This window comes from Desmodus rotundus, chromosome 6 (assembly GCF_022682495.2).
Source record: "Desmodus rotundus isolate HL8 chromosome 6, HLdesRot8A.1, whole genome shotgun sequence".
NCBI lineage: Eukaryota > Metazoa > Chordata > Mammalia > Chiroptera > Phyllostomidae > Desmodus > Desmodus rotundus.
This window is the reverse complement of record NC_071392.1, coordinates 37,174,547-37,193,013: the sequence shown is the minus strand read 5'-3', so window position 1 is coordinate 37,193,013 and position 18,467 is coordinate 37,174,547. Positions and strand designations below refer to the sequence as shown.

The window sequence follows — 18,467 nt, the reverse complement described above, 5'->3', positions numbered from 1 at the left end:
GTTTACAGAAAACATATTTGGGAAAACCAGTGAGTTCATTCAAATGTCATCTTCACCAAAATTAAACCATCAGTGACTTGCCTTGTAGAAAAAATATATATAATATGGGAATTCTTATAGAAAATTGATAATGCTTCTTCATTAAGTACTTTACAGAAACATTTTCCAGCAAGCCATCTTCTTTTCCCACTATTTTGGTGGGGGAAAAAAGCCAGACTACATGGCTGAACCCACGAATAATTTTACAATTCATTTTACCCAACTCCGAGGGCTACCACGTAGTCAGACACTACTCTAAGCAGGGTCAGTAATGACCTTTTTAGCTGTAAGGGCATGTTAGCATCCAGAAGACCACAAGGTAAAAACCCTGGGATGCCTTCAATAAATTTACAATCTGCGGGTGGTACTTGACTGAGGGAAACCAACTCTAGCAGAAAATGCTTTGCGAGTACACAGGAGCAAGTTTAATATATGTATGTTATAAACCCTCAAGAGAAAACTATATATATTTTTCAAACTTATTTATGTGGGGAAACCTTTGGTCTGGGAACAACTGCTAGCATCTTTCATGATAATGGTATTTCATAAAAAATAATAATTGACACTATATTAAGTGCTTACTATGCCAAACAGTGTCAACCTTATTAGACCTAAATCAATGAATGCACTTAGATTTACTGTTAGGTTTACTGTTTTAGTAATAGTTTTACTGTTATGAGTAGGAAAACTACAGCACAGAAAATAAACATACAAATATATCACATCTCGTTACAGCAGTTAATATGTAGCAGTTCAGCTTCAGAGCCTACTTTCTTCCACTGTTATACCTAATTGAGTAGTTGAACTAATGCTAGTCAAATCCAAGGAATTAGATGAGTTAAATAGCCAGAATCTCTACTTAAGACACTGCATTTCAGAGTTAAATAATTTTTAAATAAAAATAAAATAGACTTATCCACTCTTTTCTCAGAAAATTGTGACAAAATAAAAACCATCCTATCAAACACATTAATGTTTAGTTATATAATGGCAGATACAAATTTTAAAGGTGATTTCAAATTTTTCTTTTCCAGGAAAACACATGTTAGTTTTGAGGAGCAAAAAATAATTAGTACTATTGGTAGTTATTGAAAATAGCGTATGGCCAAAGAGGTAATGGTGAAAATTGTGTTTTTTTAAATATCTTGGTATTTCCTAAATATATAGTGTTTCCCTCAAGAGCACAAGGTGGCAAGAGCGTGGACCTTGAACTTCAGAGATATAAACACACAAGATAGTTCTGCCACTTAATTAATGGCTTCTTCCTTTGAGGAAAGGCCCTAAGGCTCTGAGGCTCAGGTTTCTTATCTATAAAATGGGTAAAGAAGATGGTTTTCAGGGGGCCATAAATCTTCAACAGATATAGTCTAAGTAGGGTTCCTGGACCCAGTCACTCTCTTATTTATAATCTTCCTAACACTTCCCACTATTTTAAATAATACTCACTTACTCGTTTACCTGGTCATTATCTGTCTCCCTATTGGGAAAAGAAATTTAAAGAGGACAGTGAGTTTTTCGGACAGTGCTAGGTACATAGCAGTAGCGCAGTATGTAATTGTAGTATGGGTGAATATGTGGTGATTAGTGAGCGGGTTGGTTTCCTTCCTTATGTCTTAAATGTGTGAGTTCAGTGTTGACTAGCTGGTGCCTGGTAGGTTTACTGTGATTCTTTGAGAAAGCAACATTTAGGGGGGATAAATATTCAAATAATATTGATGCCTGAATCCTTGTTATGCCAGGCTCAAAAGGATGTAGTTAAACCCAGACTACATAGACCTGGGGTAGTGAACAAGCGATAAAATATACAGATGATGTATTATAGGAATATATACCTGAAACCTATTACAATTTTATTAACCAATGTCACTTCAATAAATTCAATAAAAATAAAAAGCTGGTATATAAATATATAGATGACAGACCCATATCTATATCTATTACAAGCCATTCAAATATAAGTCAATACTAAAATCTAAGATGTAAAAAATTTTTTAAAACATAAAAGAAACTATAATTCATCTTAAGGGATGAAGCTTTATATATTGGTGAACTTTCATTTTCTCTTCCCTTTCAAAAGTGTTGTCCATTTCCTCTTTAGTTATGTTACTTATCTCATCTTCTGGAACTTTCCAAATAAATAACATTGCAGATACTAATGATTTCTATGTATAAATATCCTTAATCCCTATGAATTCCTTCCTGATGATTATGAAATAGAACATGTTTACACCATTACAAGATGGAAGTAGGTTATCTCTCAAAAATCATTTTCACTTCATCTGTAGTGTAAACTGTACAAGTCACCGTGAGAAGCCTACCTTATAGGAGTATATGTATATATGTTATAAGATATATGTATCTTATAACACAAAATCCAGAAATATAGAATGTCCTGATCCCAGGTCCCTTACTCATTATTCAAGAAACAGATTCAGTATGAACAAATGTATAAGAATTCAAAATATGCAACTGAAGGGAAATGTCTTTATACAACTATAGAACCAAACAAGCTACTGTGGATTTAGAGGTTCAAAGCTAAGTCTTTATCAAAAAGCATTCTTCGGATAAAATGGTTATTACATTCTTGTTGGCCTTTACGAAATCCCTCAAAATGATCTTCTAGCTGTTCAAAATAGCTAACTCTAGCTACACTGGTTGTGTCTCTGATCAGCACATAAGGAAGTAGGTTTATCTGTTCCAGAAATTCCATTTACACTTATACGTGACATCAAATTAGCGCTTATTATTGACATTTAACTTAAGCTGAAAATAAGTTGTCCTAACAATCAGAGGATGTTAAAACTACTAGTATAATTTTTACCCGCCAAGTTCAGAATAGAGGAGGCTGAGTCCCCTACACTCAATACTTAAGGTATTAAAGAAGCCAAGGATACATCATAGGAAAGAAAACAAAAGCAATAAATCTCTGCACATCAAACTTGGCACTCTCTGTCTTCTCTCTATCATACATATGTATGTACATACATGTATTATACATACATAGACACAAGATGATAAACTATAATTTATAAGTTATTTTATATTAATTTGAATATTAAATTTAGATTTCATTTCTAAAATAGCTTTTTCATCCTTTTAATCCTTTCATACTGCCTTTTAAAAATAATAATAATATATGCTTGAGATGTTAAAGGCAGCTATATGAAATAGTTTTTTTCTTTTAAAAAAAATAAAAACCGATTAGAACTTGCAGACCAAAATTTCCTAATTATGTTCCTAAGTAGTTGATAACTGTAAACAAGGAATGAAAAGTGTATGTACACAGAGTTTAGACATCTACTTTCTTCACAAAAATAATAAATAATTCACCTTTTTGCTTTATAATAATTTTATTAGCGGATGCCCATACTATAAACAGGTCAGTGAAGTCAGCATGCATTTCTGAATAAAAGGAATACAGTAATTAAAAAGACAACCTGAAAGCATTTACACACGTTTACCTTTGTAGGTGAGCTTCAGCCGTGGAATATTTTGCTTAGAAGTGCCAGTGACCAGGGGAAACAGCTCCATCACGCTCAGAATCATGAAGGCATTAAACAGGTAAAAGCAGTAGCTTCTGGACTTTGGTCTCTCCTCTCTATTAGCATTCATGATGAAAACAATGTTCTCTTTGAAACAGTGGAGACAATCTAGAAATGAGAAAAGAAATGTTAAATTAGAAGTTTGTAGATTTTCACAGACTTACCAAATTATAAATGTATGAATGTATATAGATTTTTTAAAATAACTGTTCCTTCTCTCTTGTATTGCTCTTATAAATTGTTACCAGAGAAATGAATCAGAAGTGAGTACTAAAATTCAGGTCCGGCTCTACTCAATTGTGGAAATGACTGTATAACTTGAAATCAACAATTTGTCAATATGTTAATTAGCATCTCTTCTTCCACTTAAGGTTTTATGCAAATGGAGAAGGAATCAATTCTTTCTGGAACTTGATGAATCCTTTGATGAGATAAAAACACTGGCAGAAGCCTACTCTTTACCCATGTCATTCCAAAAGGAAAAGAATCTCAAGCAAAAACAAATAAAAGCTGTCATTTTGAGGGAGTTCTTCTTTTGCTTCTGACTTAAAATGGTATTTTAAAAGTCTACCTACAATTGGGAAAACTGGATATGACCTGGCCAGGGCCACCAGTATGATTTTAGGCCTCGGACAAGGCGATCTTAGTTGCACCCTATACTGTTCTACACAGTACAGCACTGAATAGAAAAACAAGCTGTAAAATAAAGGGTTTATAAGAGGAAGGCATGGTTATTAGCTAGGTAGCCATAAATCAGCTGCCTTGCTTGTTCTTGTTAAGACACGGAATAAATCAAAACTCATTTCAAACACATTTCAAAACACATTTCAAACTATTCCTTATAATAATAATAATTACAAATAACATTCATTGAGCATTTATATATACTATATACGGTTTTTTTAAGTGCCTTAAATAAATTAAATGACAATGCTATTAAACTAATTAAAGGCAGCCGTTAGACTGATGAGGTTCCAATGCCATGGTAGCCTACATAAGCAAACCAAAATCTAAACCTAAGAATGACTCAAGTGATAAACTCAGAATGCTAAAGAAAGCCAATCACAAGCAGCCAACTAGGCCTTGAAGCTACAGCCAATCAAGCAGTTTCCTTCTTTGCTTCTGTGCTTTCTCTGCATAAGAGTTTCCCCTGACTCCCAATGGTAGGGTGCTCTTAATGTTTCTGGTTTGGCCCTGCCCTAATCAAGTTGATTTTTGCTCAAATAAACCTTTAAAAATTTCAATAAGTCGCCTTTTATATTTTTATCAATGCCAATAATAGCCAAGAAATATAGGTAATTATTACACAGATGAGGAAACTGAGGTATGAGTTTTAAATAGTTCTCTCAAGGTCACATGACAAATAAGTGATGTATTAAAACATTTGTTTGGACTGTAGCTGGAGTCGGCCTTCTACACCCCTCAGTCTTTGGGTACTTTTCATTATGGTAGAACCAGGTGATTGTCAGCTCTCGACACAGTACTTCAGCTTCTCTCCCTTCTCCATGAAATTACTGTTGTTTTTTTCAGAAGGGGCCCACGGAAGGAATCTTACTTTGCCTACTTCCAGGTTCCAGGGAGGCTTTTAGATGTGGGACCTGCTTCAACTTTTGTCCTGAAAATTTCTGTATTTTTGATGATAGCTTTAGCCATATAAAAAAGATTATACTTTAAGTACCTTTCTAATTATTTAATATCAACAAATATCTTATGTCTATGAAGTTGAGTTTTAAGAGAAGGTCAAATAAGTAAATTTTTCTTATAGCAGATCAACTCTACTAAAGTGCCTCCTAGATGTTGAATATCAAGATTACATTTAACTTAAATCTCAGAAGTTGAGGCCAATCTGAGAAAGTAAAATAACAAAAGATTTATAGAAGTATTAATTTATTTCTACATGATAAGCATTTTATTTATTTGTTTCTTTGTTTATCTTTATCCTCTCCCGAGAAAATGCTCATTGATATGAGAGAGAGGGGAAGGCAGGGAGAGAGAAAGAGAGAGAGAAACATCAATGTGAGAGAGAAACATCAATTAGCTGCCTCTTGTATGCACCCTGACCTGGGACAAACTCTCACCCTAGGCTTATGCCCTGACTGGGAATCGAACCTGTGATATTTTGGTTTATAGGATGATGCTCCAACTGAGCCACACAGGTCAGGGCTTATACACAGCACACATTTTAAAGAAAAAGTACATCGTTTCCTTTTTTTTGTGCAAAACACTTTTTAGTTTGATGTAGTCCCAATTGTTTATTTTTCTTTTGTTTACTTTGAGGAGATATATCAGATAAAATACTGTTACCAGCAATATCTTGAGATTATACTGCTGATGTTTTCTTCCAGGATTTTTGTGGTTTCAGGTCTAACATTTAAGTCTTTTGATCTATTTTGCATTTATTCTTGTGTGTGGTGTAAGAAGGTGGTCTATTTTCATTTTTCTGCATGTCTCTGCCGATATTCCCAACACCACTAATCGAATAAATTGTCTTTAGCGCACTGTAAGGGCTCACTTCCTCTGTCACATATAATTGACTATAATGGTGTGGGTTTATTTCTAGGATTTCTATTCTGTTCCACTGGTCTATGTGTCTGTTTTTATGCCAGTACCATGTTGTTTTGATTACTATGGCCTTATAGTACAGTTTGATATTAGGTAGTGTGATTCCTCCAACTTTGTTCTTTCTCAGGATCACCGTTGCTATGCAGGGCCTTCTGTGATTCTATATAAATTTTTGAAATATTTGTTCTAGTTCTGTGAAATATGTCATTGGAGTCTTGATAGAAATTATATGGACATAGTAGCATGGACATTTTAATGATGTCAATATTTCCTATCCCTTATGTTCATTGCAGCATTATTTACAATTGCTAAGATATGGAAGCAGCCCGAGTGTCCATCAACAGATGAGTGGATAAAACAATTATGGGACATTAACACAATGGAATACCACTTGGCCATAAAAAAAGAATAAATTTTTACCCTTTGTGACAGCATGGATGGACCTGGAGAACATTATGTTAAGTGAAATAAGCCAGTCAGAGAAAGAAAAATACCATATGATCTCACTCATATGTGGAATCTAATGAACAAACTCAACTAATAAGCAAAATAGAGAGAGACTCATAGATAGCAAGCAGAATGAAAACTATGCAGGAGGGGTTTAAGAGTGGAGGGACCAAGCAAAGGAAAAAGAACTCATTGGACATGGGCAAGCGTATGGTGATTGTGGGCAGTGGGTATAAAGGGATAAATGGTAATAAAAATATAATAAAAGAAGGCTTGGCAAGAGAAATTACAAATTTTATGTTTTTCATAAAATGTCTAACATGATTTAATAAATTATATTTTCTCAGTTACTTTAATTACTTTCAAATATTCCTGTAGGAAGTACCAAACTATTGTCTTGTGTGTATATGTGTGTATTTAATTATCTGATTTAGGAGATTATTACAAACACAAATAATCAAGTTGATTTAGATATTCATTTAAGAATATTAGACTAAATATGCACATATCACATATTTTATTCACCTTTCATGACATTTTCTGATGGTTTCATCTAATTGCATGTAATACAAGAGAAAACAGGAATGTACTTCTGACCAAAAAAATCCATATAAATCAGCAACCTTTCATGAATTTTTTTTAATTTCATTAATATGTATTTTAATACAAAACACTAACAAAGTCCTTATTCAAATAACACATTTAAAATAAACCCTTAAGAAGAATAGAATTGTATTATTTTAAAGCTAATAGGACAGCATGCTGATGCTATTGCCACAAAACAGAGTTACTTTATCTGGGCTATAGAAAAATTTATCAGGATTAATTTTAAATTGTGTTTTGAATTGCTAAATCTCTTAAGACATGCATCCTTATAATTTTTCAACTTGACATGTACATAGTAAAACAGATGCATTCTTTGACTGCCAGATTCTCCTTATAATACTGCTTGTATGCAAATTATATATATGTGTGTGTATATACGTATACACACACATATATATTATACACACACACGTGCATGCATAAAGAGACAGTTCAAGGTAACAGCGAAACTTAGTTAAGGGTTCCTGAGAAGCTAGAAGCATAATAGACTTGGTTAGATTGCTGAGGAAAAGGCAGAGAGTTAGCATAATTCAGTAAGGTGGGAAAAATGGGAAACCAGAAAGGAAGTCGACCTAACTCTTAAACATGTCTCATGCCTGTCCTGGTACCTAATATATTATGACACAAATATGCCGTTACTCCACACTGCCTTTGATATTAGACCATGTGTGCTGCTTCTGGCCATATTCACCAGGTTTCTCTAATCCCGTGTGCCTGTTCCTTTCACTTTTGCCCATATCCAGGCTAGCAGAACATGTGTATCTGATCACAGCAGATCCACAGCCTTGACATACGTGTATTCTTCCACCTAGTCATGCTCTCTGAAAAAAAAGTGAAAGGCAAATTGAATGTGGGGATTAAGTATATATTAAATTTCTTATTAGGTTCAGTTTTTCTGAACCTCTGGACATGTGAAATACTGCTTTTTTTCCATGACATGTAACAATGCATGTAATGTGAATGTATGTTTACGCACAGAGGCAAAAGAGAGGAAACTTCCCATATGTGCATTTTATTAGCAATAATGACTTCAGTACAGGACATTTCCTGGGAATTAATGGCCAGTTGGGGTTAATGGCCCTTGGCTATGTATTGAGATATCTACTCCTCCAACTGGTCATTAATCGCTATGACATGCCCTGTGCCTCTAACACTATAAGTTAAGAAGATTGATGTTTTGGTTTTCAATGAACAGTAGTCATACTGTTCCTTGTAACCCAACTCATTAATATTGTTAAATAAGTTAAAAATCAAAGCCCTGCTTTACTTGCTACTATGACATTGTGATAAGTACCTACACGTGCTGAAACATACGCTAAGGGTGAGGGACAAAATAAAACACAAACCCTGAACCCGCTGGAACTTTTTTTTAACTTTAAATATTTTTCTGCTATAAAACAGTCACTCTCAAAAATGTGCTGCTCCTGATTCTTTGTTTTTCTTCCCAACAATCCTTTGAATTAAATAGTTAATCTGTTAATTGAAATAATTTATGGGTTAAATGTATTGTCAACCTCTCCACTAATCTATTGCTATTTTGCTATCTTCTAGTGCGTGTGTGTGTGCAATTTGTGTATGCACACATGCGTGTGTCCGGCATCTGGGAGGAATTATAGAGAGAAGTAGGTGTGATTTAACCTCAAGTGGGTGGATTTAGTGAATTGCATAGGTTGTACTGCATGCTACCGTCTGTAACAAGCTCGACCTGGAGCCAATTAACTGCATGTAATCTATTCCAGATGTTCACTGGGACAAACAGCACTCTTGGGGATCTTCAGATGTGAAGCCAATGGGGAGTGTTCTGATTATGAGAGATTTTTACACTGTTCCACTAAATCAGAGATCCAAACGCATAATCTAATACTCAAGAAGGCCTTGTACCATTTCCCAAAGGAATGCAGAATCCAGAACTTATTAGATGGATGCTAACTCATCAAAAATATTATTTGAGGAGCTAGGTATATAAAATTACATATGTGAACTTCATTGATTTGCCTTATTTAGTCATACCCATTTGTTCCAAGAGTCACTAAGGCAAGATGATGTATAATTAGGGTGAGAAAGTAGATTCTGTACACAGAACAAAAATTAATATGAGTCTTCACACATGAAAACCTTGAACAGTTAGACTTAGCATTCTTTCTCAGGGTGGTGTATATGTGTAAGTAGTTAGGGGGAAGGAGAAAAAAAAATTAATTTATAAAGAGCTGCTTGTCTCTCACATAGGGTCACTTGAGAATTTTTTTTTAACTCAGGAGACATGAAGATCTATGACCACCCACCCCCACACTAAAAGTAGTGTCTGTAGAAACTCATTTTGGCTTCATTGTAGCTCCTATTCTTGAGTTATTGTTTGATTAGATGGTTTTCCAGTAGGGTATACGAGAGTGAATGATTAGTAACATTACTTTGTGGCACAAATATGGACAAGAAACCAGACAGAAATTAGAGAAGAAACTTGAGAGCTGAAGGGACAATATAGGCAAACAAAAAGAAGCTTTATGTCAGCAGAGGGCTATTTTATATTCCACTGATCAAGGGTGGTGATATCAAAGAAGAAAGCAAGTAGTATGTACCAAGACCCACCGGGATAGGGCTTGAAATGCTGAAAGTCTCATATACACTTATTTTGTCCCATCCTTTCTGAATTGCTTTCTGTGTTTTCTAACATATGTAATGTCCTGCAACTTTAGTATAGTCAGGGGTATTCGATCATTACTCAAGTGTACAGCACTGTTACCAATGAGTAGAATTATAGGGCAGCAACTTTTAGTTGAAAAGTTTTAACTGTCCATTAATGGGCTTCATTGTTTTCAGATGTCATGAATTCCTCATCAATTGATACATTCCCACAGAGTCCGGAAGACCATCCGATTTTTCAGATATCATGTGGAAGACACTTATATTTAATTAAATGTTAATCTACTTTAGCCAGTGATATCTCACTACCTACCAATCAGTTATCAGCTGTAAGTAAAGATAAATTACACTAGTTATCTTTCCATTTACAGTGGCTTAAACACGTTTACATTTCTAAAACATCCTGAAAGGATGTTGTTGTGTAAATATCTGCTCAACAAAACACCATTGTTAGAGTTCCTTGGGTTTGCATGGCTTTCAGCTTTGTACTTAGAGCCAGATGAAATTCTTCAAGATCTTACCCCTAATGAATCCATCTCAGAAGAAAATAATGTAACAATAACAGTAGGACTTCAGAACATAAATGTGCAACCTGTTAGATTTAATAGTGTGGACTGCTTTTTTTTCCCTGAAGATAAAAATAACAGAACAATTTTATGTTGTAATAGCAGTCCTAAAGAAATCAGAGTCCACAAGTCCCAAACTGCTCCAAAAAGTAATTAGCGTATTTACCTAAAAATATTAAAATACTACAGTAAATGATCTTATTGCTAATCATCTTCCTCATCTTAAATATCATTATCAATTTGCTACTCGAAGCAGAGCAGTGATATTTACCAATTTGTAGGTCAGAGAAAGCACCAACAACATCAAGTTGGTCTCTCTTAAAGTTTAATTAATCCACGATTCAAAGATTTAAGATCTTCCTTTCCAAACTCCGACACTCTGAAAAGCAGCATTTTAATCCATGCACCTTTTCATGATCAAAATAATCTAATCCATAACCTTTGGTATTCTGATACATTTTTTGAGAATAGTAGAATATTTATAAACATTTTATGAACATATTTATAGAAATTATAGAACATTTGTCAAATTTTAATGTCTTCCTTGTGTATGCAAAATATAAATGTGTATTGTTTAAACTGATTGTTTTGTTAAATCATAATACCCTCTGTATCAAATATTTTGATACGTGACACTTACTGTTTTAAGAATTTTGTTTTTATAAATAGAATGTTGAACAAAACAGATTAGGAATTCCTGCAATTAAGAAAGCAAAACAAGTATATTTTCTTAAAATAAAAAAATAAGAAATAACCCTGTGTTTATCTTTGAGAAGTTCCTTTCTCTAATTTATTTTATTCCTCATCTCTCTTGGCAATGTCATGATTACAAAACAGTGATGTTTTGGTAAGTACCCCCAAATTTTAACTGCCATGAAATATACATTAAGTTTAATTTGGACATTGAGTTATACATCCAATAAAGGTATACCCAGATTTTATAATACTTATCTAATATTTCTGCTAATATGGGCAATAAATGGATTTTAAATCCTCTTAAAAATTGACTTTTCTGTGACAAATTTACAAAAGAGTCTAGATGCAAACTAACTTCCTGATCCCGTGGTTTCCGAATCAGCAGGAATACTGTGCACTTGGAAACCTGTCTTTCAAAGCAACGTAGGTATTTTGTTGCATTTAAAAATAGGATCGTGGTCCTTGCTTCAGCAGCACTTATGCTGAGGTTGAAGCAAAGTAAAGACTTACAAAGAGAAGAGCGTGGCACCAGTGTAAAAATTAGAGGAATATCTTTTTATTTCCTGACCTGGTGGTCCTGTTCTTTACGATTTTCACATTAATTATGTTTTCCAATTAAAAATATTTATTGAAAAGGTTACTATGTTGAGGAAAAAAAAAGATTTTTTATCACTTAGCATACTTCATAGGACTGCAGGGAATTCATCATATCTTCAAAAACAATATATGGAAGTCAGTTGCCAATTTGTAAAACGGATATGAGCCTAATATAAAACCATTTATGTATAGGAAATAATATTTAAGGAAGTTCCTTAACAAGGGAGGAAATTTTTCCCTTTGCAACAGCATGGATGGACCTGGAGCAAAAAAGAAAGAAAAGAGGAAAAACTCACGCACATGAATGATAGTGTAGTGATTTCAGGGAGAGCGGCGGTGGGAAGAGGTGGAGGAAGTTTATGGGGGATAAATGGTGATACAGAAATTTGACGTGGGGTGGTGAACACACAATACAGTGTGCAGATGATGTGTTGTAAAACTGCGCGCCTGAATCTGTAAAAACTTGTTAAACAGTGTCCCTCCAATAATTCTGTTAAAAATAAATAAATAAATGAATACAGCCTGTAGCAGAAAAAACATAACCTTGTATTTCATACTCACATAAATTCTTCAGGAATGCATGTACTTTTGAGATCAAAAAACAAGTGAAATGACTTCTATGTAGCTTTTTTTTTAAGGTAAAAGATGTGCTAGATATATTAACACCATTTGTTTCTTTCTTCACTACTTAATGAAACACCTAAGGGATATAAATATTTCTAACAGGGTAAGGCATTCCATCTGCATAGAAAGATGACTTTAAATAATTCACTTCATAAACATAACACTAGTTTTTATCTGGGATAAAAAGTAGACAGTTTGTGAAAGGAACTTGGTGCCATATGTAAAATTTAGGAACCTATTCTTCATATCATATTTGAATTTCATGATATTTGATCCAATGTGACTACTAAAAATTAAATACATGTAATGTATTATATTGTATTTAAATGTAACTTATTACATTTAAAAATTAAATAAATAAAAGTAATGTGATCAAATGTAAACATAAATAACATTATCTTATTTATTTTAACATACTGAATTCAACACCTGAATAAGAACAAGGCAGTTTCTTTCAACAAATTAAAAAATTGTCCACCACTTTTAGCAGTAATAGTTTTTTAATGATTGTTGTTTATATTTCTAGTGTTAATGACATATGCTAACGGTTTTCATCTTGGTTCTATTCTAAAGCCTTATACCACAATGAGTACATAGCAAGTGATCAAGAAGTATTAGCCAGCTTAAAATTATTATATTCAATTTGTTTTCATTTTATTTTTAAAAATTATTTTAAGTACGATAGCAAATTATGGTTTTAAAGTCATGTAATAATGACCTGAACATCTGCCTATACTTTATAAGTTCTATAAAATAAAGAGCTCCCAGGAAAACAGTATATAAGTTCCAAGAGCATGGACCCAAATGGAGAAAATAATCACAGGAGTTCACCAAACCAAACGAACGAACTTGCAAGCAAATAAACAAATCCCATTTCTGCACCTTATGAGGAGACAATCAGAGGCAGTTTGAATACGGTTATGAACGGTGAAGCATAATTGTATCTGCAGTGCTTCCAATGCTGTTTATCTAGATGGAATCATGTAATTTTTCAAGAAATGGAAAATAACTAGGTGCCCAATAAAATAATATCATGTAAAACCATAAAATACAAAAAATAGAATAAACACTGGTGAATGTGTATGACATTTGACTTTAAGATTTTCACTTGTACTAAAAAGATTAAAAGAATTAGGTTGATTTTGTTGTCTTTTCCAGACAGAATACAAATTTAAATAACCCTCTGAGTCATGCGCAAATGAAGGATATAGTATAATAAATGATATGCCCAAAGTATAGCAATAACTTATGTCCATAGCTCAATATATTCTTTGTATTGGATAGGATACATTATATGTATATATGCTTTTCTATATGTTTTTAATTTTTTTCAATTACAGTTTATATTCAATGTTATATTGTATTAGTTTCAAGTGTTCAGCATAGTGGATAGAAAATCACATACTTTACAAAATATTCCCCCGGATATTTCCAGTATCTAACTGGTACCATGCACAGTCATTATTACAACATTATTACTTTTAATTATATTTTATTGATTATGCCTTTATAGTTGTCTCAGTTTTTCTCCCTATGCCCCCCTCCACTCAGCAACCCCCAATCCCGCAGACAATCCCCACACCACTGTTCACGTCCATGGGTCATATGTACAAGTTCTTTGGCTACTCCATTTCCCATACTGTAATTTACATCCCCATGGCTATTCTATAACTACCTAGTTATACTTTTTAATCCTCTCACTTCTTCACGAATTCCCCCACACCTCTCTCCCATCCGGCAACCATCAAAATGCTCTCCATATCCATGATTCTGTCTCTATTCTTCTTGATTGCTTAGTTTGTTTTTTAGATTCAGTTGTTGGTAGATATGTATTTATTGCCATTTTATTGTTCATTGTTTTGATCTTCTTTTCTTAAATCAGCCCCTTTAACATTTCACATAACGATGGATTTGGTGATGATGAACTCCTTTAGTGTGTTCTTCTCTGGGAAGCTCTTTATCTGCCCTTCGATTCTAAATGAAATCTTTGCTGGGTGCAGCAATCTTGGCTGTGGATCCCTGTTTTTCATGACTTTGAGTAATTCTTGTCAATCCCTTTTAGCCTGCAATTTGTTTCTTTTTTTTGAGCAATCAGCTGACAGTCTTATGGGAACTCCCCTGTAAGTAACTAATTGCTTTTTTTCTTGGTGCTTTTAAGATTCTCTCTTTAATTGTTGGCATTTTAATTATGATGTGTCTTGTAGTGGACCTCTTTGTAGTCATCTTGTTTGGGACTCTCTTTGCTTCCTGGACTTGTATGTATATTTCCTTCACCAAACTAGGATGAAGTTTTCTTTTGTTATATTATTATTTGTTCAAATAGATCTCTAATTTCTTGTTCTTTCTCTTCTTCTGGCAGCCCCATGATGTGAATGTGGGAATGCTTGATGTTGTCCCAGAGGCTGCTTACACTATCCTTGTTTACTGGATTCTTTTTTCTTCTTGTAATTCTAATTAGTTGTTTTTTGATTCCTTATGTTACAAAAGATTGCTTTGATTCTCAGCTTTATCCACTCCATTGTTGTTTCCCTGTAAATTGTTCTTTATTTCAATTTGTGAATCCTTCATTCCTGAATGAATCCTTTTTATGCTGTTGAGGTCCTCACTACGTTCCTTGAGCATCTCACAGGTTGCTTATCTCCATTTTGTTTAGTTATTTTTCTGGAGTTTTGTTCTGTTCTTTCATTTGGACCATATTTCTTTGTCTCCTCATTTGGTAGCCTCCCTGTGTTTATTTCTATGTATTAGATAGAGTGGCTACGGGTCCCTGTCTTAGTAGTGTGGCCTAATGTAGTGGGTGTCCTCTAATGTCCAGTGGCACAGCCTCCCCTGTCACCCAAGCTTGGTACTCAAGGTGTGCTCTTTGTATGGGCTGAGTATAACCTCCTCTTGTAGTTGAGCCTTGATTGCTGTTAGCAGGTCAATGGGAGGGATTTACCCAGGGCAGTCAGTGGTAAGGACTGGCTGTGACCACTGACCGCCAACCTCCACCCTCTGTGAAGGATCCTGAGGGGGCAGGGCAGTGGTGCTCCAATGTGGTCTGTAGCTGTCCAATGTGTGCACAGGCTCTGGGGTTTCCTGGGTGGTGGAGGCCAATGTCAGCCCCCACATGTGTTCTGCCTGGGCCACCCTGCCTGAGCTATACAGCAATCTGAGATGGCTTCTACTTGTGCTGGGCTTGGAGATTCCCAGGCAAAGTTATGCTGGCTGCTGCTAGTGCTGGAGCTGGGTCCACTTAGCAAGATGTATGGGGTCTGAGAGCTGACTAAGGCAGGCTGTTACTTGTTTAAGAGTATTTAGGAAGTTGTGAAGCATGAGCCAAGACCAGCCATTCATTTGGGAAAGTCACTATTAACAGCTTGGGTGGGCCCATAAGCTGGGTGGGATGGAGTCTCAGGGGATCTTCAGGTCGGTGCAAACAGTTTTAGCCAGGTTTTGGAGTCTCAGATACGGCACCCGTTGCCAGCTCTGTGGCTCTGTGGCATGAGGGCTCATAAAAGGAACAATGGCCTCTGCCTGCCTTTCTGTCTGGCAGAAAACTTTCCCCGTTTCTCGTGCCTTACTGGTGCCTTTCAAGCTGCTACCCTGGTGCTGGAGTTCAGAGGGAGTTAATCAGAATAAGTCTGTGTCTGGGTTTTTTAAGGGGAACTTCTTGGGACTCCAAAATTTCTTCTACTGACTCAATCCCCACTGTATTTTGCAGCCAGAAGTTGTGGGGACTTATCTTCCTGGCACTGGAATCCTGGGCTGTGGGGCCTGGTGTGGAGCTGGGACTCCCTACTCCCAGTATGTCCCTCCTGAATTTTTATACACCACACTTGGATGTGGGACCACCCTGTTCCGTATCTCTACCCATCCCACCATTTTAGGTGGGTGTGGTTTCTTTATTCCGTAGTTATCAGACTTCCATTCAACTCAATTTCTGTTGGTTCTGAAAGATAGTTGTATATTTTAGTTGTAATTTTCATGGGGTTATTCAAGCAGGTGAGCCATATTTACCTATGCCTCCATATTGACTGGAATTACCCCACAATATTTTTATTATATTTCCTATGCTGCACTTTACATCCCCATTATTATTTTGCTACTGCCAATCTATTCATCCATGCTTCCACCTTTTTCACCCAGTCCCCCAGGCACCCTCATATACACTTTTAATTTTTATATGTCTACCCATCTATCCTATTTAATTCAGTGTAGTAGTATTTTCCATTCCCACCCCTCACCTGTATGTTTAAATGGACATAACAATCTTTTATGAACTCTTATTAAAGTTCGTTGTTTTTGACTTTCTTGAAACAAGTTACTATGGCTAATTGTGATCTCACTTAAGAAGTTTCCGAGTTTTATAATTTGTTGACACCCTTTGACATATGTATAGGATTATTTTATTTTATTTCCAAGGGATTATTTTAAATAGTAAATGTAAATATTTTTCTGGTATGAAAAATAATCATGTTTAAAAGTAGTTATATTTTATTCAAGATCAATTTTTACAAATAATTTTACTTACATCAAAGTTGTTATTTTATTGTATTATAAAGCACATTTTGAAATTCATATCAGCCTGTAAAGCCTGGTTGATCTAACATCAATATTATCACCCTAAGATTATGTGTCATAATATAGTAAAACTTTGATATATAGCAGGAAATCAAAAATAAAGTTTAATTCATTGGCTATCATAACCCATAACCCCTGGAAGTAAAGCAAAACCTCATAACTGAAAATAGGACAAAATTAGATATTATGTTAATATTCTACTAAGTTAGGTAAGTTAAATAAAACTAAAAACTTTCAATTACATTTCAAACCATTCCAGATCTGTAAACATGCCAAGTTTTATTTATAACGGGTTTCAAAATTGCTGATTTAGAGCATACCAAAGATTCGAGGTTGTCTCTCCCACAGATTCAAAGAGCTATTGTACCTCTTGGAACATCTTAACGCATCTGCTTGCCCTAAGACAGTACATTACTAGCACACGTTAAACATATTAAAATTTTTTCCATAATTAATAATTACTCAAATAACACTTGCATAAGAATTCAATGTTTGTAAAACATGAGCTTTATTGACTTCAATATGCATATTTCAACTCATGTTATTCAGAAACAAATAAAACTGAAAAATATATGACTACTGTATAACAGAAAATAGTATTAGTGTAAGATAATTAAATATTGTGTTATAATTATACAAGTTTTAAACTTTCTTTATATGTGCCATCATAAAGTATGACTCCACAACACTTTCAGAAACACTATTGAGGTTCACTGAATATGCAATGTGGAAACAGTGTAAACCTTGTTGGAAAGATCATGGCTAAAGCTGAACTGATCCCCTTTACCTACATTCTCACTTTTGGTTTAGGATTTTATTTATTTATGTTTAGAGAGATGTGGAGGGAGGAAGAAAGAGAAGAAGAAAGACATCGATGTGTGAGAGACACACAGATCGGTTGCCTCTCGCACACCCGTAACTGGGGACCTGGCCCACAACCCAGGCATGTGCCCTGACTGGGAACGGAACTAACAACCTTTCAGTTCACAGACCAGCACTCAATCCACTACACCAACCAGGGCTACCTACATTCTCTCAATGCGTATAATAGGGTAGTTTCTAAACTCACATATTTATATATTAAAAGGAACTTGGAATTACTGCATGATCAGTACGCCTGTGTAAAGAATAGATTGGGATGATATCATGAATTTCTACAGAATTTTCAACTTCTTTATCAGGCAGCCCATACTTCTAAATACCCTTCTGGTCTTCCTTACGCAAACATATTTTGCCTTTTTTTTTTTGCACAATTGCTCTGTTGAAGCCATGTTTTTAATATTTAGCTGTGCAGTTTCCCTTCCACCCTCATTGTCATCCTTATCTAGTTCCCAAATGTTAATATCAGTTTCTTCTTCTTTTTTGAGACATTATTGACATACAGCATTGTGTATATTTAATATCAGTTTCTGAACTGTGTTTCATCCCATCCTTATATTCTCAGCCATATCTAAAAACCCGGATGTAAGTGGCCATCCCATATCTTTCTGCCTCACTTAGATAAGCAGGGGATTCCTGAGTTGAGCACACAGCATAAGTGGCAGTTCCCCATTTTTATTTTTACATATTTCTCTTAGAGAAAATG

General features: G+C 34.8%; 1 protein-coding gene across 1 annotated transcript in view; it reads right to left on the bottom strand.

Annotated features, from left to right (window-relative positions):
• Positions 1-18,467, bottom strand: part of SEMA3D (semaphorin 3D) — a 190,439-nt gene that overhangs the window by 120,512 nt on the left and 51,460 nt on the right. Inside the window, exon 2 of the mRNA XM_024557567.4 lies at positions 3,501-3,689. Coding sequence (XP_024413335.2) covers positions 3,501-3,651 — 151 coding nt within the window. The 5' untranslated portion in view covers positions 3,652-3,689. The remainder of the gene's footprint in view (positions 1-3,500; positions 3,690-18,467) is intronic.